The sequence below is a fragment of the Capra hircus genome, chromosome 19, assembly GCF_001704415.2.
Source record: "Capra hircus breed San Clemente chromosome 19, ASM170441v1, whole genome shotgun sequence".
In the NCBI taxonomy this organism is placed as follows: domain Eukaryota; kingdom Metazoa; phylum Chordata; class Mammalia; order Artiodactyla; family Bovidae; genus Capra; species Capra hircus.
The window spans coordinates 23504810-23528221 of NC_030826.1; the positions used below are offsets into that span (position 1 = coordinate 23504810).

Sequence of the window (23412 nt, forward strand, 5' to 3'; positions counted from 1 at the left end):
AAGAAAAAGATGAAAAACTCCTTTCTTCTTCCGCCTACCGCCCCACCCCTCTCTTGTAATTCCTGAACAGGAAATCAGCAAAGTTCTGATGGACGTTGTCCATTGCAGGCTCTGGATACCAAATGGTGTGTGGCCCAAGGGCCGGATGCCTGCCGCTGAGTGGGATATGTGGGCTTCCTCGGGTTTGGTTTCCTTTGCCTAGAGCTTGGAAATGCCACACAAATCACTGAGATCCGTTTCCAGAATCTGAGCCAGTTTCTCGGCAGATCCTCTGTTCGGTAGGATGTGTGTGGCTCCGGGGAGGTAGGCTGAGCTGCGGTTCCCAAACTTGGCTCCTGTGCCCAGCCTGGGCATGGCCTGTTGCTGTTACCGAAGGACCCTGTTGTGGGATGGACCCCTTTTGGGGGGCTGGTTGTGAGTTCTGAGAGAGGGGAGGTTAGGAGCTGGGAGGAGAGTCAACGTGTTGGCGAAGATCTTTCTTGCATCGCTCTCCCTCCTTTCAAAATAGAAACTGCTTCCCCACCTCAAATGACCTTCCCAGTCTTTCCCTTCCCTCCCCTTTCCCTCTCCCCTTCCTCTCCGCCCCTCCTCCCCCCTCCTCTTCTGCTCATTTGGTGATGTCCCAGAGACGCAATAGTAACGTTGTCCAGCAGGGGGCGCTGACGTACCTGCCACGAATGAACGTCAGTCTGGTTCTCTGCAAGCCCAGGTGTGAGTGCTCTGCTGAAAGGAGTCATGGGGGTGGGGTTGGGGGGCTTCTGAGTGATTTCTCTGAGCTGGAGCTGGTGTGTGTGTGAGTGTATCCTCAAAGGCATAAGAGCGTGAGGGGTGCTGACCCGTCCTGAGCAAATCTAATACTGTAAGGTTTTAACTCTTGAATTGCTCCAAAGTTGGTGTGATGGCTGGGCACACTGTCCCCTGCAGAAGGGGACAAGCAAGACATCTAAAAATAGCTGGTTTTCGTAAAAGGCCCCACCCCGTGTGGCTCCGCAGCCCCGGTTGCCCCACATCTACCCACGATCCTAGCCAAGAAGGGCTGCGATCCTTTTGGAGAGTAGTGGAGGTGGGGGTGGGGCGCGGAGGGAGCACTTGCTTTGGGCTCTCAGACCTGGGCGCTGGCAGCGGGGCTGAGTCCTGGTTTCACACGGATGTGTCTCCTGGAGCGGCTTCCCGGGCACAGAAGGCTCTTTTCTTCAGGACCAAGCATGCGTGTCTGTCTGCCTCACCCCACTGGCCCCTTAGGAATGGGGCTGTGCAGCTGTCTGCCCTCTGTTCATGATTAACTCCCCCATCCCCTCCTCATTTCCAGCTCCCACCCAGCCCCCCCCAACCCCGAACCGCCCCCCTCCACCCCCCCCCCCCCAGCCTTTGGGTTTCCTTGGATTGGGGGCAGAGACCCAGATTGGCAGCTGCCTGGCACTTTGTTCTCAGGGACTGTGGACTGGAAAGAGGGGAGGGCTGGAACAGACCTTGGAGGTCCTGCGAGCTGGGACACCTCTACAGATAAACTGCTGCTAAATGACTTGGGATCTGGGAAGAGACCCCTGCTCTGACCACTTCTGTCCTCACTGACCTCATTCCCTGTAGTCTGGAAGCGTCCAGCCTTCTCAGTCCACCCCAAAGTGCCCCATGGATGTGGCCCTGGAGGGCCTTTGAGTCACCTATCTGAAAAATTGTTCCCTTTTGATTCTCTTTCAAACTTTGTGATTTCTTCAAGGACAGTGTCTTCATTTTGCACAAGTGTGTAGCTAACATCTAATGCTTGTCTTTTAACGAAGGTACTTCAGGTGCCAAACCTTCACAGGCAACGGTATTGAGCCAGGATTTAATAAATATGTATTTGTTTTTATGGGATGAATGACAAGTGATAAGAGATTTTCACTTTTAGGGTGGTAATAATGTTTTCTTTTAAAATTAGTTAAGAAATGAGTGGACTTACAGCAAAATAGTAAGTAAATGACTGAGTAGTATGGTATTAAGACAAAAAATTGTGAAGGTGGCATGTGAATGGGCTGATTTTGGGGGAACAGTGGCTGGGTCACAGTGGATAAACCAGCTGGGAAGGGGGTGGTTTTGTGGTTGCATGCGTGTTAGACCTGTTTGTTTGAGCAAGGATGGTCTTAACTTTCTCTTACCCTAGTCTCCTGCACAAAGCTGGATGCATCCTAGTTGTTTCACAATTGTTGATGGAATGGGCCCATCTAGCAAATGGCCATTACCTTCTCTGCTGCTGATGGATTTGATGTTTTCAAATGTTTCGGTGTTTCCTGTGTGGGGTGTGGGCAAAAGGTAGAACTCTCCATCCCCAGGAAATGTCTACGTCTTAGGGCACTAGGAATCAGATCAGGTCTTACGGGGACAACCTTATATTTTCAGCCACACTGGGGCTGGAATAGATGAGTTGAGAGGGCCTGGAACCCCAGAATGGCAATGAATAAAGTTACCTCCTCGGTGGAAAGATTTTTCACTTTCATCCCAGTGTCCTGTTTCCCACTGATGCACTTGACCTAAAATACCTCCCAGGCAGTGGGGTGCAGGTGGGAGCCATTCATATTCACCCACCTGGGAGGGGGTCAGGTTTTGCACTGAGATGTACTCTGCCCCTGTGTGTGGATAAAATACATCCCATGCTGGCCTAGACCTGTGGCCAGTGCCCCCAGCACCCTCCTGGCTATGGAGAGGTTCTGTGAATGGCAAAGGCTGGAGAAGCCTTGGGCTCTAGTGCTGGGGCTCTGCCCCTTTGCCCACTGAGGACGCACTCATTTCCCCATCCTTCTTCCAGACTGATTCTCAGGTCACTTAACTTGTGTAGTCCTTGCAGCCCGCCTTGCTGCAGTCCCAGGGGTGGGGCCTGGGGCACTGTTTTCTGGCTATAAATAGATGGCCATGGCTATATCTGTGATCTCCCACCACCCAGCCAGGCTCAGGGGGGCTGAGGCCATTGCTAATGGATGCTTCATAAATAACCCAGGCACAATTGGGTATCCCTCTGATGTTCCCTGCCCTATCCCGATTCCAGTGCCAGCAAACGCTGCACCCACTGGAGAGGTGGGGTTGAGGCCACAGGCCCTTGAACCATTCACCACCCGGGTCCCCTCTCCAGCAAGGTCCCTTTCCCATCTGGCTTTTCTCTGCTTGAACAGCAGACTGTATTAAAAAAAAAAAAACAACAAACCAAGGCAAATTGCCTGTGGGACCTCTTTGGCCCCAACAGGGCTGTTTCCCAAGATGGACTAATTGGCTTGTTTTAATTCCCTCCAGCTCTCTCCCATTCCCCTCCCTGGGGGTGGTGGGAGGAAAAGCCGAGCCAGTAGTTAGGCAGGGGGTGGGGGGAGTTGGGGCGCTGAGAGGGGGTGAGGCTTCCTGGCAGCAAATGGAAGCGAATGAGTGGGGCTTAGGAGCACCTTGCGCCCCGCAGTAGGGACCTGGCCGGAGCCCTTTTCCCACGGCCTGGCATGACCTTCCCTTTGCGTTCTGAAGGGAAGATGGAGCATGGACGCAGCGTGGGAAGAATGCAGGCAGGGTGCATGCGGCTGGTGCTGGTGCTGGTGGAATAGGGTCCCCCCTCCCTCAACTTGCATCTCCCTGGCAACCTGGGACGCGAGGTGCGGGTGTAGCAGCCGGGAAATCGGTCTTGGCCCCTATGTCGTGTCAAACTCCCAGGGCCGGGAGAATAAATGTTAACCGGGGGGACTGAGCCCAGCCCACATAGACGCTGACTCTGTAGTAGATCCCTCCAGCCCCAGCACGACGAGCCCTTCCCAGATTTGGGGAAAGGTGAGAGTTAGCATCCAGTCGAGTCAAAGCGCCAGGGAGCCCCGGCCCGGGAGGGCGGGCTCCGCGCGCTGGGCGCGGGATGCACTTCCCTCCGCCCGGCAGCCTGGCTCGGGCGGGGGAGGCCCGCGGCGGTGCCCGCGCGCGGAGGCAGTTTCGCTTGGACCGAGGACGCGCGGTTTCCTCTCGGTGCCTGTTTTTTCTCCCTCTGTTTTAAAGACAGTGACAGCATCGGAGAAGTATCCCGGCGGGCCGGGCTGGGAGAGCGCGTCAGCCGCCTTTGCCTAGGGAGGGAGCCCGGGGCCGGGCCAGCGGGGGCGGGCGACGCGGAGCGCAGAGGAGGGGACCGAGGAGAGGCAGGGAGCCCCGGGGCCCGGCCGCCCGGCAGGACGGGAAGGGGCCAGGGCGCGGGGCAGAGAGCGAACGCCGGCGCCGAGCCCCGCGAGCGAGGAGCGCTAGCCGCTCGCCGTCCCTCCGGGGCGGCCGGGCCGCCCTTGCCGCCCGCACCCGGGGCGCCCCGGGCCGGGGCCCGAGAGGCGGGGCCGGGGCGGCGTCCGGGGCGCGGGCGGCGCGTCGGAGCCGGAGTCCCGGAGCCGCCCGTCCGGGCCGCGCCCCGAGCGAGCCTTGGAAATGCCGGCGCTGGGGGAGCGGGCACCGGCCGCCCGGCGGGCCCCGAGGAGACGCTGAAGGTCGCCGGGAAGTGAGCGCCCGGTCACCTGACCCCCGGGGTGCACCTAGGCGGGGCGGGGCCCATGCGAGGCGAGCGGCCGGGGACCCGGGCGCGGGCGCAGGGGCCGGGCGCGGGCGTCGCGGAGCGCGCGGAGCCGGGCCGGCGGGGGCGCGCGGCGGGCGGGCGAGGGCGCGGCCGGGCACCGCCGGCGGCCTCGCCATGTCCCAGCCGGCGGGCAGGATGCATTGCCGAAAGGCTGGGATCCGCGCCGCCGTGGTGCTCATCGGACTCCTGCACAAATCCCGAAAGCAGAGTAAAGAGAAAAGGTAACGCCTGGCGGCGCCACCTCCCTCTTCCCGCCGCTTTCGGGCTCAATCCCCGTTTTCTTTGGGGTGGACTTTTGCAAGAGAGCATTTGGCTCCGAGCTGGATGGGAGAAAGCCTCCACTCCGGGCGCCGTCGGGGGAGCGAGTTCGGAGCTTAGCCCCGGACACTGGCTGTTATGGGAAAAAGCCCAGGCAGGGCATTGGCTGAATCGGGGGTTAGGGGGCCGGTGGGTGAGGGCGGCCGGGAGGACCCTTCGGACTCCATCTCCCACAGAGGGGCACCAAGTCCTTCACCCCCACTCCTCGAATTTGCCTAGCACGCGTCCTTCCCAAAGCCTGCAGCGCGGGTACCATTGATTCGACCCGGGCGACCGTCCCTGGCTCAGGCCCCGACCCGAGTGGCCCAGTGCGCTGGAGATGCCATTTGCTTCTCTGCAACTTGGCTGAGCCCGCTAGGGGCCGGCCAGGTTGGGATCTGCTAGCTTCAGTGCGCGATGCCGGCAGGCCAGGAGCAAGTTTGGAGGTTGTCTATCACCTCCACCCCCGCCTCCGTGTCTCTCTGTCTTTGGGTTTCTCTTTCACCATTCTTGGGTTTGCTCCTGGATGTTGAAAATCGTTTTCCAGGCTGTTTGAGAGATAGGCTGGAGGACCTGTGGGGGTGAGAGATGTGGGGTTTGGGATGGGCAAAGGAGCTTTTGAGGCAGCTTCCTGGACCCACAACACCCCAGGGAACTGGCCATACAGGCTGGCCGAGCCTCTGTCCTCTATAGGGTACATGAGCCCAAAGTCTGCCAGCAACTGGGGGTCATTAGAGTTGACTGTCCACAGAGATGTGGTGGGGGTTTGGGGCAGGCTCTGGAGGCCCTGCTGTATTCTAATTTCCAGAGACGTTCAGAGTTAGCGCTGCATTCTACGTTGATCAAGGGCTCAGACAAGGACAATGGAGCCAGAGAATACCTGGGTGGTGACTGGCGGCCCCTGGGCTCACCCAGAAGTTGGGTGTGCCTGGGGGAGGTGGTGGGCAGTGAACTGGAGCACTCGGGGCAACTGGCATGGGTTGCCCCCGACAGTCCCACTGTCTTCTGTCCCTCTTGTCCCCCTTCCTATAATGTAATTCAGGGTTTCCCACAGTCCGGGTTGACTCTCCAGTGAAGTAACTGAAGGTGGTTAAGCATGAAATAGCATTGAGTCACCTAGTAAGAAAGTTCTTCCCTTTTCAGTTCTCTGCTAATCCTTGTGATTTCTTCAAGGGGCAAGTTTCAGGTTGGTGCTAGTCTGACTTTAACACCTTTAAAACACTTGCTAATCTCCCGCTTATAACAAAGAGAGAGCAGACCTCTGGCTCAGGGCCTTTAAGTGGGGGAACAGTGCTTGCCTGCAACTTAGGTTGTTTTTGCAGGGTTTATTTTTAGGATTCTCTCCTGGCTATGCCCAGTGGTACTGATGTTCTCTCTTGCAGTGGTGATATGAAGCATCACTTCAAATTAGTCGACTCAAGTCACAAGAATAAGTCTATTTAGTAGAAATAGTACAGATGGCGTAGAACATAGCACAAATTCTGCAGGTGATCTAGGAATGAATGATGCTCAGGACGCACTTGTCTAGCAGAAAACGCTGCCAGCGGGACTCGGGAGCTCAGGGCTCCAGGTCTGGGCCGCATTCTCCCCTAGAATTTGATTCTCATCCATTCCCTGCTCTTCGGCATTTTATACGTACAGGGAGATGAGCAAGCCAGCCCTCTACAGTCAGAAAGATACGGGGTGGCTGTTCCAAGACAACCTGGACCTGTTTTGAGGGATGAGAAGGGAGGCATGCTCCATGGAAAGGCAGCTAGTTGAGAACAGCTCCTGTCTCTGAGTGTTGAATGTGCAAGTGTGGCAGAGGCCCTGCACAGAGAACTAGAAGCTCTAGTCCCCGCTCCTCTCTTGACTGTGACATGACCCTTCATCTCTCTGAGCCTCAGTTTCTGCATCCCCACAAAAGGCATACAAGGCTCAAGGGAGATGATGTGGGTCATGATGCATCTGATAGGTAGGAAGTACTGCATGAGGATGGAGGGATTTGAGCAGATCGCTCCCATTCTCTCTCTGCGCCTGTGTCCTGGAAACCACGGTAAGATGGCAGGTGGTGACAGCCCCACCAGTGGTCCAGACCAGCTGTACATGGACTGAGAAGGCAGCCAGGAGGGTGTGGGCCTGAGCAGAGAGAGTGTGGGGTTGGGGGGCTGCAGTGAGGCACAGGGCAGGACTTGGACAGGGAACAGGAAGGGATTGGCCCAGGTGAGGATGCCCCAGGCTCCTGGTACTTGTGTTTCCTCCTGGATGTTCTGTGCTCTTCCCTGCAATGCAGGCAGATAGTGGTGACCCTCCCAGCCTCTGCCTTTGTCCTGTTCTCTGTTGCTCCTGCCATGCTGATGGCTCTGGCCATGGATTTAACCTGCCAAGGAGAGAGAGGGCTTGCTTTCATGCTCGTGCTTAACGACCTTTACTTCCTTTGCTGTTTGTTATCTGGAGTTTCTTTGTCTCTGAGTGTCTGAAATCAGTGCACACGATTGACCCTTGCTCTGCAGGCACTGGCCGTGGGGGCCCTGGAGCAGGCTGCAGCTGCCAGCCTCTCTTAAGCACTTCCTAAGCTCCATGCTGAGTGTGAAATTTGCCGGGTTCCTCCTTCCTCCCCCATCTTGTCACAGGGTCAGGTCAGATTCAGGTCCCCTTGTCATCCATCCCAGAAGGCTTGATTCACCCATCTATCTTCCCAGCACCTCTAATTGACAGGCCTGTGCAGATAATACTCCTGGCTGTTGGCCATGAGGGATGGAACGTACTGTGTGTCTTGTAGTAATGGGCCAGTGGTCCTTCGTCTTCCTGCCCTCCCCAGGCCACTTGGAAATATTGTTTGGGAGGGGGAGGGAGGTATGCCAGGCAGAGTGGTTACAACATCGGTAATCCATACGGGCGCAGAAGCAGACTTCCAGGCACTCTTGGTAGGTCCTGAGAACTATACCAGAAGCTCCAGCCTCAGTTTGCCTCCTGGAGAAATGGGAGTGGGGCTCACCAGACTTGATCTGATGGCTCTGTGGGAGTTTTGGGACAACATGGAGGTCCTGCTTCTTTCCTACCATCTTCCAGGAATTCTAGCACCTATGATCTTATGGAAACAATGTTGTATTTGAGAGGGGATTGAATTTGAGTGTGGTTCCAGGGAGACACCTGAACAAAGCCTTCCTTGGTGATGGCAATTTGGAAAGCCCTGTAATGGAGGGCACCTTTTTCTTTTCTTTCTTTCTTTCTTTCTTTCTTTCTTTCTTTCTTTGGCTGCTATGGGTGTTAGTTTCGGCATTCACGACCTTTTAGTTGCTCCATGTAGGATCTCATTCCTTGACCGGGGATCACACCTGGACCCCTTGCATTGGGAATACAGAGTCTTAGCCACCGGATCACCAGGGAAGTCCCTGGAGAGCTGTTTCAGAGCGCTCTGATTTTCAGAGCATATAGATGTGGCAGAGCGGGGTAAGATCCAGAGCATGGCTTCAGTAATCGTAGAAGTGGGTGATGAGGGGGGTGGTGCCCTCTGAAGGGGTGATAGCTTATGGTGTGCAGTGTCAGTTTCGTGATCTCTGAAGAAGAAGATGCAGCTTTGGGACCAGGGACCAGGCTCGATCACTCAAGAGGTTTGGGGAGCAATATCAAAGTATGAAAAGGGGCAGAGAAGGCTTCTGACATAGACATCAGAAGGGGGACGGAGAGTGTCCCCCTTGCTAGTCTCTTGTGAAGAGAAGTTGCTCAGTCGTGTCCGACTCTTTGCAACCCCATCGACTGTAGCCTACCAGGCTCCTCCATCCATAGGGTTCTCCAGGCAAGAGTACTGGAGTGGGTTGCCATTTCTTTCTCCAGATCTTCCCAACCCAGGGATCGAACCCGGGTCTCCCGCATTGCAGGCAAAGCCTCCCGTCTGAGCCACCAGGCGGCTTTATATACTTTCATCAGACCCACTCCCACAACATACATCTTAAATTAACAAGGTTAGAACTAACAATAGAAAGGTCTTACCAGACCCACTCCTGCAGTATACAAGCTTTAAGATAACAAGATTAGTCAGAGGGTTCTTGTTAAGGAGAAACATATCCTTGAACAAGATACATTGTTATATTGACTAAGACAAGGCAATGTAGAAAAAAATATTTGTCCTTTTCTCCTCCTTGAGAACCTCAGACCCCTTTCTCCTCCCTCGACTCTGAACTTCTTATCAACCTGCCTAAGAATTGACTCAGGGGCAACGGGCATCTTTGGCAGTTGGTTCGAAACAGGGGAACATAATCAAAATATTTACCTTCTGAAATGTGTGGATAAAGTCCGTATGGCTGCAGGTGTGACGTTCTGAGCTGGAGAGAGGTCAGTTAGCATAAATGAAAGAAAAATCCACATCTTACAGGGTAGTTATTTGGGGACAACTCTCACTGTGGGGTTTACAAGGAGGAAAATATAAATTCACTCATCATTCAGCAAGTCACTCATGGCAGGCTCTATGGGGCAGAACAGTGAATATAATGACTCTGATCCCTCCATGGTGGGACGTAATGTATAGAGGGTTAATCCTGTATAGGTTATTAGAAAAGTGTCATCCTTGGCTTAAAACAAACAAACAAACAGCTTTTTATTGTGGAACTTTTCAAGCATGCATAAAACTGGAGAGAATGGTCTAATATAATACCCAGTTTCAGCTTTTATCAACTCGTGGCCAATCTTGTTTCATTTATTTACTAATTCACTCCCCCACAAGATTATTTTGAAGTAAATCCCAGACTTTATATCATTTCATTCTTAAATATTTCATGCATCTTAAAGATAAGAGTTCTTCTGAAAAACTAGCAATGATCATACCCCCTAACTTAACAATAATTTCTTAATATCACATTCAGTCAGTGTTCAGATTTCCCTAATTGCCTCTTAAAATTTTTATTTTTTTATTTAGATTTTATAGTTCATTTACTGTCTCATATTCCCCCAAAGATGATTATTTCTTTTTTTGCCTCATACAAGTTTTTCTAAAGTGTTTTGGGGTTAAGATGTGATTGGTGATATGTCTCATTATAAGTTTTCTCCTACAACTCTTTTTTTTTTCTTTCCTCCTTATAATTTCTTTATCAAAGAAACTGGGTTGCTTGTCTTGGGGAGTTTCCCACAATCAGGATTTTGTGGATGGAGTCTCTGGGTGTCATTTAACATGTTCTCCTGTCCCCTATGTAAGTGTCAGTGGTATTTAGTTTTAGAAGCTACAGTAGATTTGGGTGTGATTTTTTTTTTTTTTTTTTTTTTTTGGTGAGACTATGCTAGTGGAAGTTGGGCTTCCCTGGTGGCCCAGATGGTAAAAAATCTGCCTGCAGTGCAGGAGACCTGGGTTCGATCCCTGGGTCAGGAAGATCCCCTGGAGAAGGAAACAGCAACCCACTCCAGTATTCTTGCCTGGAGAATTCCATGGACAGAGAAACTTGGTGGGCTACAGTCCCTGGGGTCACAAAGAGTCGGACATGACTGAGCGACTAACACTATGTTAGTGGAAGGATTCCCAGGTGGCGCAGTGGTAGAGCGGTGTGCCTGTGCAGAAGATGCAGGAAGTGTGGGTTCGATCCCTGGGTCAGGAAGACCCCCTGGAGAAGGCAATGGGAACCCACCCCAGTATTCTCGCCTGGGAAATCCCATGGACAGAGGAGCCTGGAGGGCTGCAGTCCATGGGTCACAAAGAGTCAGACACGCCTGAGTGACTGAGCACGCATGGAGTGGAGTGGCCCAGTTGTCTGCTTTTGCGATACTAGCAGTCACTGATTGCTTTGTCCTTAGGGTTTGAAGGCTGGTGTCATGGATGATACCTGGGTTCTCACATGGGACAGCTGGTGGCAGTCCTTCGGGCTGCATGGAGTCTGAGCCTGAGGAGTGTCCCGGAGTCCTGGCCTTGGAGCCCCGGGACTCTGGGGCTGGAAAGGGCGCAAGGCAGGAGCTGGTCTGCTCCCAGGCCCCGGAACAGATGGCCGCTTGTTCTCATCTTAGGAGGTGGCTTGGTCCTGCCCTCTGCGGAAGGGCCTGGTGTTCACCCTTTCTTGTCTCACGCTTGAGCCAGTTGCTATCGTTGCTTTAAAGAACAAACCTCTCCCCTTTACCAGCTTCCCATTTTTAACCTCATTGCAAGTCTGAGGAGTTAAGGAACAGAATTTGAGGCGTAAATGAGTGTATTAGATTCCTTTTGAACTGTTATTTTAATCTCCTAATTGGTCTCCTCACTTCTTGTCCCCCTTACCTGATGGTGGCCACAGTGGAGTTTTAAAAATTCAAATATAAAACAATACAAAAAAATTCAAATACAGTCAAGTCTGTCTACTGCAAGAAGCTCTCCATGGGCTTTCCATTATACTTTATTTTTAAAATTTTATTTTTTAAAGATTTTTTTTAATGGCTTTGTTTTTGGAGCTGTGCAGCATGTGGGATCTTTGTTTCTCGATCAGGGATTGAATCTGCATCCCCTCTGTTAGAAGCATGGAGTCTTAACCACTGGACCACAGGGAAGTGCCTCCATTACACTTGAAATGAAATCTAAAATCTGAAGTTGGGTCCACATCCCCTCCCTGGTTCTATGAACTTACTTACCTCTGACCTTGTTCCCCCTTCCTCACTGTGAGCATTGTACTTCAGTTGCAAAGGCCTTCTCTCTGTTTCTAGAACATGCCAAGCTTGCTTCTACCCCAGGCCTTTTACACATGCTATTTACAGTGACTTCACTAACCATACTTCCTCATCACCTGGCTCTCAACTCAGATATCATCTCCTCCAAAGGGACTCCTCTGACCATCCAACCTAAGCAACTCATTCCAGCCGTTACAACTCTACCCTGATTTATTTCCTCCATGGCACTTACCGTTAACTGATATCATCTAGCATGGGTAATAAACAATTTATGGACTGTCTCCTCCCTTAGAAGGCAAGTTGTCTGAGAGCAAGGACTTTGCCTTTTTCACATCATTGCTGAGAACAGGAGCGCTCGGTAAATATTTACTGAATGAATGAGTGGGTGCTCATGAGACTCACTGACCCCTCAGGCAAAATGTGCTCACTGCTTCTTACCTTGGAGTCCTCTTAATCCTGCAGTGCTCTCTGAGGTGGGTTTCAAGATGTCCCTTTTCTTTCTCTTTCTTTTTTTGGCCACACCGTGTGGCCTGCAGAGCTTCCCTGACCGGGGATTGAACCTGCGCCCTCTGCAGTGGAAGCATGGAGTCTCAACCACTGGGCCACCAGGGAGCTCCTTTCTTGTCTGAGATTTCCCCCCTTGCCTCTTGTTCTTTCCTTCCACAAGAGATTTTTGGGGAGAAATGAACCTGATCACTTGCACCTGGGTATTTTTCATGTTATTCCTTTGACTCCTTCCTGCCTCTGCGTGGTTCGGGGACCCATGGATGGGAGGGTCCTGGCTGAGTCCAGCCCATCCTGAAGTTGCGACTGGAACACCAGGACTGTCCTGACTCTGGGTCCTAGATTTTGGGTCCTGGAGCTGCTACCTGATAGGCAAAAGCGGGGTCCCTTCATTCATGCCAAAGAGGGGCCAGTGGGTGCCTGAATTAGCAATCAGTCACCATTAGCAAATATATATATTTTTTGAAATGTAGCTTTATCTCTTGGGAGCCTGTGTAGCGCACAGATGGCTGGTTACCAGGATGTTGCCAAATAGAGGGCTTGCCAGGCTCGCTTGGTTAAACCAGCGAGAATCACTTCTGTGCGCTCGGGGGCTGCTGAAGGGCTCAGGAAGTTTCTCAGTCATTTTAAGCAGATGAGGCCCCCACCTCAACTCCCAGCCTGGTCCCCACCCCACCCCACACCCGCCCGACAAACGGAGTTTATCTGCCTCCAGAATCCATAAAAAGTAAAGGAGGTAGGCAAGATGATTTCAGGTGGACAAGCATTTTTTGTTTTAATAGCTATTAAAAAAAAATTCTGGCAAGTAATGCTGGTTTTCTGTGTACGGCACTTACATAATGCTTTAAAAAAGTAAATTTATTTAAGTAAAAAATTGCAAATCAATTTAAAGAGAAGTGTTAAGAGAAGTAATAGTCAGGTGGTACATGGATTAGGGGAAGATGGGGAAGGTGGTGCTGACATGCCTGTGGCCTAGGAAGGAAGGGCACCTGTTTCTCTTATGTTAGAATGGACGCTACAGCATCCGGGTGGTTGAGGACTGAATGGTTGTCACAGCCAGCACCTTTTGAGGCTTACTGTTTGCGAGGCTCTGGGCTGAGGGCTCGTGTGTGTGCCTATCAATTCTACCAGTTATTATCTTTGTTTTCTGGCTGAGGGACAGAGGCTCAGAGGTCGAGGATCATGCTGGGGACAGAATCAGAGGTGGAGGAATGGGGATTTTAACCTGCTTCTACTGCAGTCTAAAGGCTGTGATCTTAACTATTATATTATCTGGAACCCAGGATAAGCACTTAGGTAGTGCCTGGCTTCTGAGAAGTGTTTATTCCGTGCCACTGCTATTATTATGAATGTACTGAGGTGTAACATCCATATAGTGAGTGTAGAAGTCTTAAAGACACCGCTCAGTGAATTGCCACATATGTATCTGCCTGTGTAGACACCACCCGGGTCAGATGTAGCACTTTCTAGCACCCCAGCAGGCTCCCCCAGGCTCCTCCACAGTCCAGTTATAATCACTATGGAGTCGACCCATTGCCTTGCATCTGGGTGGTACCTGGGGTAGCCTTGACCATGGGTAAAGGGAACTCATGTCGTGAGTTGAAATTTCTGAGTGGGGAGCCCCAGTTCGACCATGGTGGATGGCGCCAGACTCTGCACTGATTTCTAGGGACAAATGAGCCTGGTTTCACCTTCCCCTCTCCTTCCAGATGTGTTCACTGGGGACCTGGAGCCTGTGCTGTGTTTATTCACTGCCCTTGGAGCGAGGCTGGGTTGAAAAATTGACACTTGCTTTTAAGCTTATCAGTTATGAACACTCTGTTTCATGAAGGCTGGAGCCCTGGCCAAGTGCTTCCCGGAGCCCTTTGGGGGTGGACTGACCCTGCGGGGCCACTTCTCTGAATGGGGGTGGTGGGGTGGGAACTGGTGTTGGTCAGAGCTGCCCCCTCCCCATCCTTCCCTCCCTTCCCACTCTTCTGTGTCTTTGTTGTAAAGATCTTTACCAACCACACTGAATGTGTGTGGTACAATCAGGGCGCTGTGCTAATATTTGTCATAAATACTTACTCTCAGAGCACAGACTTGTGGTTACCAGGGGGAAGGATGGAGGTAAGGGATTGTTAGGGAGTTTGGAATGGACATGTACACACTGCTATATTTTAAATGGATAACCAACAAGGACTTCCTGTATAACACGTGGAACTTTGTTCAATATTATGTGGCAATATTATGTGGATGGAGGGGAATTTGGGGGAGAATGTGTTGGGGTTCTCAGTCATGTCCAACTCTTTGCGACCCCACGGGCTGTAGCCCACCAGGCTCCTCTGTCCGTGGGATTTTTCCCAGCAAGAATACTGGAGTGGGCTGTCATTTCCTCCTCCAGGGGAATCTTCCCGACCCAGGGATTGAACCCATATCTTGCGTCTCCTACATTGCAGGCTGATTCTTTACTGCTGAGCCACTGGGGAATGGATACGTGTGTAGGTATGGCTGAGGCCCTTCACTGTCTACCTGAAACTATCACAACATTGTTCATCAGCTTTACTCCAATACAAAATTAGACATTTAAGAAATAATAATAACACCCCCCCCCGCCCCCGCTGAAAATAAGCGCTTACTCTCAAGGCTCAGAAATAGCCCCTGAGCAAGGTGCAGCTCTCACTGGGTTTACAGGACAGACCCTTGGAAGGGTGGAGGATCCCCCCCGCCCCCCGCTCATTTTTCACTGTCATGGGTTTCATAACCGAAACTGTCCTGTCTGCAGAGAGTGGGGACAGCTGGCACCTGGGCATTTAGAGTTGGAGGCAGAAGTCAGAAGCTGGCCCCTGCAGACTCCTTAGGTCTTCGAGAAGCCTCCACTCTGTGCCAGACTCTGTTGGAGGCACTGTGGATGCAGCAGGGAACAGCGCAAAGCCTTGCCTGTTCTCCAGGGACTTGTTAGACCCACATATGTTTTTCACTTTCAAGTCAGTATTTTTGAATTGGAAGATTCCGTGTTACTAATGTGTATTTCAGCCTTCTATGGAGACATCAGAAGTTCTGGCAATGTTGGCTGGGCCTGCCTTCCCGCCTGGCACTTCCACTGCCAGTTGCCGGCTCCCTGTAGGGCTGGTGCCCTCCCGCTCACCCCAACATCCATACCTGGCTGCCCCTTTATCACTTACCCCTGCTGTGAGTGATTGGATATAGAGTGTGGGAAGCAGGAGGCTCAGGGTTGGGGAGCCCTATGTGTAATTAATGAAATATGCAGGCTGGGGGTTGGGTCTCAGCCAGGCCTGCCCTTGGGTCTCCTTGGTTTGGGGCAATCCATTGTGACCGGAAATGAGGGGTCCTGGCAGAGTGGCTGGGTGCCCTGCAGGAGCTGGGCTGGAGAATGGCCACTGTTCATTTGCCTGTAGATGTTCCTCCAGTCTTATCCTCCCTAATTAGCCCCCAAACAAAAATAACAGAAATGGTGGGAGGCTGGGTTCCATAGAACACAGACTCGGGAATTCCCAAGAGAAGGGACAAGGATGAGAACCAGTATTGGGCTCCACTCTGGACATGGCACTGGGCTGGCACTTGAACCTCACTAGTTTCATTCTCTGCAAGACTGCTCATCGTGATTTCCATTTTTCACGGAGGAGAAAGTGGAGGTTCAGGAGTGACACAGCCAGTGTCACTCAGCTTGTATAGGAGAGCTGAGGTTCAAACCCCAGCCTGATGCCAAATTCTAGGCTTTTGTCCTTTCGTCTATTACATGGTGACCCTGGCCAAGTTCCTTGATCTCTCTGCCCTTGACTTTCACCTTCTATGAAGTAGACTGCACTGTATCTCAGCTGTATGAGACACCTACCAAGTGTATGAAAAAGCTTCATGTTATAGTGAACCATGACACTTTAGCACATTTTTGTTATTTTGTAAGGAAGGGACTGGATAGGTCTCTTGGGCAGCTGGGCTTCTTTGGAACCCCAGGCCTTAGCTGATGGATCGGGGGAGGGCTTGGTCCATGGAGCCGTAGGTGGGGGAGGGTTCTGTCCTGTCAAGCGTCAGATAAGCTGAAAGGTCTCTTGGCTGTTGTCCTCACTAATTAGAATAGAAATTCCCGCTCCATTATGAGAATGGGAAGGTCTGGACTGGAGCTTGGGTTCCCCATGCCATCTGTATTTTAATAGAACATTTATTTTAATAAGATACTTAATCTGAGATGCAAAGGCAGGAAGAGTGTGTAAATCAAGGGGTAACCGAAGCAAGCTATCTGAAAACTCTATTTGCAAATATGCTAGAAAGGGCTTTTGAGTACGACTTCAACCAAGGCCAGTTGCCAATAGCCGACAAGGTCCCCCAAGGGCACAGCCACGTGGAGCAGGACACAGGCTGTGATACAAGTGATGGGAACAAGGCCACCTGGTTCCGCGTCGCGGGTCCTCTGCCCTTTCCCTGCTGCTGGGAGGTGCTGCCACCCCCCTCTGCAGCATTTGCCCTCTCTTTCTCCTCCATGAATGAGTTGGGTTCCAGACGTTCCCCTGTGCTGCTTCAGTTCATGGCCCTCACCGTCCATGGAACACGGGGTATGTACCAGGCCCTGGACAGTGGGGTTCAGGAGGAGAATGAGAGACTCTTCCTGCCTCAGGCAGTCTGTGCCCTGGAAGGAGAGGTCAGACGTGTAGTGTGAACCCAAGACCAGAGGTGGGGGTGCTGGAGAAGAGGTGCCTGGTGCCCTGGAGGCCACCTGAGGAAGGCTTCTTGGAATTGGTGGTGTTTGAGGTGGGCTGTGGACTTCCTTGATGGCTCAGTGGTAAAGAATCGGCCTGCAATGCAGGAGGCACAGGAGATGTGGGTTTGATTCCTGGGTCAGGAAGATCCTCTGGAGGAGGAAATGGCAACCTACTCCAGTATTCTTGCCTGGAGAATTCCACGGACAGAGGAGCCTGGCAGACTATAGTCCATGGGTCGCAAAGAGTTGAACATGATTGAGTATGCGCAATACACGGTATGGAGCCTGAAGATTTCGGAAGGGAATGATGAAGTGGGGAACTGCATTCTAGTTAAATAGCATGTGTAAGCAAAGGAATGCAGGCGGGAAGAGCAGGGGACACGTTCAGAACCCAGTTGGACTGTGATGTGGATTTCATGGTGAGGAATAGCGGGAAATGAGGCTGTCAAGGTCATCTGGGTCTGCTTTGTGGTCGGTGCTGAATGGCAGGGAGAGAAGCACAGGTTAGGCAATGGGGGGCTTCACTGCTCTGTAACCCCCACCCCCAAACCTATGTGGTAGTGTGGAACCCCAGTTAGCATATAAACAGAGAATCAGTCAACGTCACAGTTGAAATAGAGTTCTCTAACATTTGTTTTAAAATTTTTTTCCAAGAGACCAAAGCTTTTTATTTAATAGTGAATAAATCAGTTTGTGACTCTGTTTCCTTGTCTAAACAGCAAGAAAAGATAATTTGTCATGTCTTATGGAAAGATTGTAAGGAGATGTAAACTTCAAAATGATCTTTGTGTTTTGAAGAACAATGGTCTAACATTTGTTTCAATGCCATCTATTTAATCGGGTTTCAGGTTAGAGGGTCTTTGTGTTGGAAGGTGGTACCTCCAAAATGACTTTTTAAAAACAAAAATTTTTTTAATTAAAAAATTTAAATTTATAGCACATAGGATCTTAGTTCTTTGGTCAGGGCTTGAACCCGTGCCGCCTGCAGGGGAAACACAGAGTCTTAACCACTGGACCACCAGGAAAGTCCCCCAAATGACTCCTTGATTGGAAATTGAGCTGAATTAGCCAGGAATCTTTTGGTTGTAAGTGACAGATCCCCATTCAAATTAACTTAAAGGAAAAAAAGAGGCGTGTTGGATTAGGTAAATTAGAAAGTTCAGAGGGCATGATTCAGGGATGGCTGGACCCAGGGCTTCCTTGGTGTCCCTGGACACCAGCTTTCTTTCTCAGTCTCTAGGCTATGCTTTCTTTTGGGTTGGCTTCATCCTCAGATAGGTTATCCACAAAGTTGGATGATGGCTGCTTCAGGCTTACATACTGCCAGTTTAGCAACACCAATAGGAAGACCAGTGGTATCAGCCAGAGGCCCAAGGGTGACTCACCCTGGATACAGTGGTTTGTGCCTCCATCCTTGACTTTGGCTAGAGGGATAGTATACGTTTTTAATTTTTTTAGAGGAAATTTCTGTTCAAGAGGAAGTGAAGTTTTATTAGAATGACGTTCAATTCCCATCCTCATAGAGTAATTTTTAAAACTTTTTATTTTGTATTGGAGTATAGCTGATTAACAATGTTGTGATGGTTTCAGGTAGACAGTGAAGGGACTCAGCCATACAGATACATGTATCCAGGCTCCCCCAAACTCCCCTCCCGTCCAGGCTGCCACATAACATTGAGCAGAGTTCCCTGTGCAGTACAGCAGGTCCTTGTTGGTTATCCATTTTATTTATTTAAAAAAATATATATATTCATTTATTTGAGTGTACCAGCTCTTATTTGCAGCATGTGGGATCTAGTTCCCTGACCAGGGATCAAACCCGGGCCTCCTGCACTGGGGGTGCAGTCTTAGCCACTGGACCCCTAGGGAAATCCCTGGCTATCCATTTAAAATACAACAGTGTATCCCTGTCCATGCCAAACTCCCTAACCAGGATAGGGTACACTGATTAGCCAAGTCTGGGTCTTGTGCCCACTCTGGATCCCAGAGGTGGAGTCATCTGGGCTGAGACAATAGGAGGGGTGGGTCATCTGAGGAAGTTGGGTATGTTGCTATCAGAAGCTAAGGGGATGGAAGTGGGGCAGGACAAGAACAACCGCTGTCCACTCTCCTGGCTCTGCTGGTTTAGAGAGATGCGGGTTCGATCCCTGGGTCAGGAAGATTCCCCTGGAGAAGGAAATGGCAACCCACTCCAGTATTCTTGTCTGGAGAATCCCATGGGCAGAGGAGCCTGGCAGGCTGTGGTCCCTAGGGTTGCAAAGAGCTGGACAGAGATGAAGTGACTTAACTCGCACGCATGCATTGCATTCCTTACATCTGCATTGGCAGGCGGATTGCCACTAGCGCCGCCTTGGAAGCCCATACAATGGAATGCTGCTGCCACGTGGATGAACTTTGAAACACAGTTCTGGGAATTCCCTGGTGGTCTAGTGTTTGGGACTCTGTGCTTTCACTGCAGAGGATGTGGGTTCACTCCCTGGTTGGGGAACTAGATCTGGCAAAACCGTGAGTTGTGGCCAAAAAAAGAAAATATTGAGCTAAATGAGCTAAGCCAGACATAATACGACAGAGATTGGGTGATTCCACTTGTATGAGGTACTTGGAATAGATAAATTCAAAGAGACACAAAAATTCACAGTAGAGTAGAGCTTGTGTGTGTGTTAATCACTCAGTCATGTCGCTCTTTGTGATCCCGTGGACTGTAGCCCGTCAGGTTCCTCTGTCCATGGGATTCTCCAGGCAAGAATACTGAAGTGGGTTGCTATTTTCTCCTCCAGAGGATCTTCCCTACCCAGGGATCAAACTGCAGTCTCCTGCATTGCAGGCTGATTTTTTACCATCTGAGCCACCGGGGAAGCCCTAGAATAAAGGTTACCGGGGGCTAAGGGGGTAGATTAGGGAGAATTATTGTTTAATGTATACAAAGCTTCTGTTAAGGGTTTTGAAAAAAGTTCTGGAACCGGATTGTGGTGATGGCTGCATGATACTGAATCGCACACTTAAAAATGGCTACAGTGGTTAAAAAAAAAAAAAATCTTATTCAGGATCCGAAAACGAAAAGCGGATAAAAGAGGGTTTCCCTGGGTGGAGACGGGGTGGGCAGATGGTGGCTCTAGTCTCATTTCTGTGAAAATGGAGATGCATTTGGACCCACAGTGCCTTGGGGACTCGAGGGAAGCGACAGTCCTTCCTTCCCTGGTAGTCCAGTACGTGCTGAAGTTGGGGGTCCCCCAAACTTCTGTCCTGCCCGAGCTTCACTCCCCACTGATGGTCATGTGTTGCTGGGGAAGGTCAGTCTGGGAGCAGGCGCCGGAGAGATGGGATCCCCTCCTGTGAGCTCTCCTTGTAACCCACGTTTTCTCTCCTGCGATCAACTGCTCATGGACAGGCATTTGCCAGTGTGTTAAGGGGCTCTCCTCAGGGCTTCCCCGGTGGCTCAGATGATAAAGAATCTGCCTGCCAATGCTGGAAATGCAGGTTTGATCCCTGGGTTGGGATGATCCCCTGGAGAAGGGCATGGCAACCCACTCCAGTATTCTTGTCTGGCCAATCCCATGTTCAGAGGAGCCTGGCAGGCCACAGTTCATGGGGGTTGCAAAGAGTGGGACATGACTGAGTGTCTTAACACACACACACACACACACACACACACACACACACACACAGGGCTCTTCTCAGAGGCTGAGGGGACTAGGGAGAGGTGGGAACTATGGGAGAGGCTCAGCATGGTCTCAGTATGAAGAGAAGAGCCTTGACCCTGTGCTGACCTTGGGGCGCAGACCAGAGCCTGTGCAGCCACACGATGGAAAGCTGGGATCTGTGCACACAAAGTGGCCACCTTCAGGGACCTGCCAGACGGCCCTGAGACGGGCAGCGGCCACCCCAGGGTGCGTGGACCACGCAGAGAGGGCATCTCTGCTCCTCCTGAACACGGCACGTGCTCAGAACCTTCCTCTGAGTGTTTTCTGGGCTGCTTCTCGCCAGTTGGATTTTTTTTTAAAGAAACATTTATTATATTTTTAAAATCCATGTTCCTTGCAGAAAAATTGGAAAACACAGAAAAGTACAAAGACTAAAATAAAAATCATCTGCAATCCCAGATGGGGGATTTGCAGAGATAACCGCTATTAACATTTAATACATATTCTCTGGTCTTTTTCCTTATTCAAACACGTACCCTCCCACACAGTCTATTTGCACCTGCATCTACACCTGTTTCTCTGTATTATAACACAATTGGGATTATAGTTTATACACAGTGTATTAGTCAGGACTCTTGAGGGCAGGCGACAGAAGCCCAGGTTGAATTAGCCAAATAAGGTCAGAGAATATATTGGTGGGCATAACTCATTTTCAGCAACGGCTTCAGGAGCAGCTGGATCCAGGACCATGAGCTGTCTGTCTTCCTCTCTGTCTCTGTTTCTGGGTCTCCCCCTATGTTGGCTTCATTCTCTTGGGACATCTCTTCCCATGATATTGAAACCGTGGTGGCAGACCACTGTGGGTTTACATTTCAATCCCTTTTCCTCCTGAGAGGGAAAAAAATAATGTCTCCTTTTCACCAACTCTGGTTAGATAAATCCCAAGGAGGAACTCTGGTTGGCTTGGATCACGCACTGAGCTCTGCATCAGTCCCTGTATCGGGGTGAGGGTGGGGGACGACGATGGCCCAGCCTGAGTTAGGGGCTCATCCCTGTGGCTGGTGTTGGTACTGTGACTGTAAGAATCCTTTTCAGTGGGAGAGGATCAGATCCCCAAAGTAGGGGTGGGGAGTTTTATTATTAGAGGGAGGGATGAGAGTGAGTTGGGCAGGTAAAACCGCACACAAGCTGCTTTGGTCCTGGTTCCAGACACAAGGGCTAGCACAGTGTGTTGGGTGAGCACGTGGGCCTTCTTTCTTTTCTTTTGGCCGAGCCACACAGCATGTGGGATCTTAGTTCCCCGACCAGGGTTTGAACTTGCATCCCCTGCATTGGAGGCAGAGAGTTTTAACCATTGGACCACCAGGGAAGTTCCAGGGCCCTTTTTCTTGTACGATTTTAACAGATCAGGTGGTACCATCCTATAAGCAGCATAGTTTGGCAACACTCATCATCATTATGCATGCATATTCCCTTTGACCAAGGGGATATTTCCCCTTGTATATGTCCACATGTGGAATGGTGCAGTACAAGATCAATTCACCATGGTATTATTTGAAATAGCAAAACGTTGGAAACAACAATTGCCTATCAATAGAGAACTGGTTACCTAAATTTCACATTCATGCCAGGGGCTACTATGTTACTTAATAAGGAATGGTGAAGCTTTCTATGTAGCGATAAGTTCTCCCAAGATATTTTGAGTAAGGAAAGCAAGGTGCAGAATGGAAGTATGATATATTTAACTTTTGTGTTAAAAAAAGGGGAAAATAGGATGCTTTCTTTGTATTGTTTTATATTTGCATAAAGATGCTACAGAAGGATGTGTAAAAATCTTTTCATGGGCCAAGTGGGAACTGGACAGATTGAGACAAAGCTAAGATGAGGCCTTTCACTGTATATCTTCTAATAAGTGTCGGCTTTTGGACTACATGGATATATTACTCATTCAAAAATCACCAGGTCACTTTCCTTTGGGGTGATGAAAACGTTCTGGAAATAGAACCTTTGTGGTGGTAATGGTTGGACAATGTTGTGAATATCCCTAAAGCCACCGAATTGTATACTTTAAAATGGTCATTATGGAATTTTGTGTTATGTGTTTTATCACAACTGAAAAAAAAGTGAAAAAGTCAACAGACCAAAAGAAAAAAATAGAAGAAACCAAAAAAGCACGGCATGAGAGTCTGGGGTCAGACTGCCTGGGTTTAAATCCTGACTTTGCTACTTCTTGGTTTTATGATTGGATAGATACATTACTTATCTTTTTGGAGAATCAGTTTAGTCACTTGCCAACCAAGGTCTGTCTAGTCAAAACAATGGTTTTTCCAGTAGTCATGTATGGATGTGAGGGTTGGAGTATAAGGAAAGCTGAGTGCCGAAGAATTGATGCTTTTGAACTGTGGTGTTGGAGAAGACTCTTGAGAGTCCCTTGGACAGCAAGGAGATCCAACCAGTCCATTCTAAAGGAAATCAGTCCTCATTATTCATTGGAAGGACTAATGCTGAAGCTGAAACTCCAATACTTTGGCCACCTGATGCAAAGAACTGACTCATTGGAAAAGACCCCGATGCTGGGAAAGATTGAAGGCGAGAGGAGAAGGGGAAAACAGAGGATGAGATTGTTGGATGGCATCACTGACTCGATGGACATGAGTCTGAGCAAGCTCCAGGAGTTGGTGATGGACAGGGAAGCCTGGCGTGCTACAGTCCATGGGGTCCCAAAGAGTTGAACACGACTGAGTGACTGAACTGAACTGAAAGAGTGGATTATAAAAGACTGTATCCTGAGGATTGGGTGAGAGGTAAAGGATTTAACTGGGGAATCATAGGCCTCCTTGTGGGTTAAGGATCCAGAAAGGTGAGGATTGTTAGGGCTGCCCTCCTTCTGGCTAGCTGGGACATTTGCATTTTAATGGAGACCCTTGAAGACTAAAAACATTCAGACTCAAAGGGAGGAATGGTTGGAATTTCAGAAAAATTTATAGCTCCCTGACTGGGGAAAATGAGATCTTTTCTTTTTCCTGGGCAGAGTTAAATTTTTACTTTGTCCTCACCTGTGGCCCCAGGTGGTGGAGTTGGAAGCAGACGAATGAACGTTGCCAGCTAGCGGGAAGGGGAAGAGGTGG

General features: G+C 50.4%; 1 protein-coding gene across 5 annotated transcripts in view; it reads left to right on the top strand.

The window, feature by feature from the left end:
* Positions 1 to 23412, top strand: part of RAP1GAP2 (RAP1 GTPase activating protein 2) — a 215383-nt gene that overhangs the window by 67201 nt on the left and 124770 nt on the right. The window contains exon 1 of one of the 5 annotated variants that reach the window (XM_005693329.3): positions 4634 to 4770. The exons of the other annotated variants lie outside the window; for them this stretch is intronic. Coding sequence (XP_005693386.2) covers positions 4664 to 4770 — 107 coding nt within the window. The 5' untranslated portion in view covers positions 4634 to 4663. Of the gene's footprint in view, positions 1 to 4633; positions 4771 to 23412 lie in introns of those variants that run through there. 5 annotated transcript variants of the gene reach the window in all.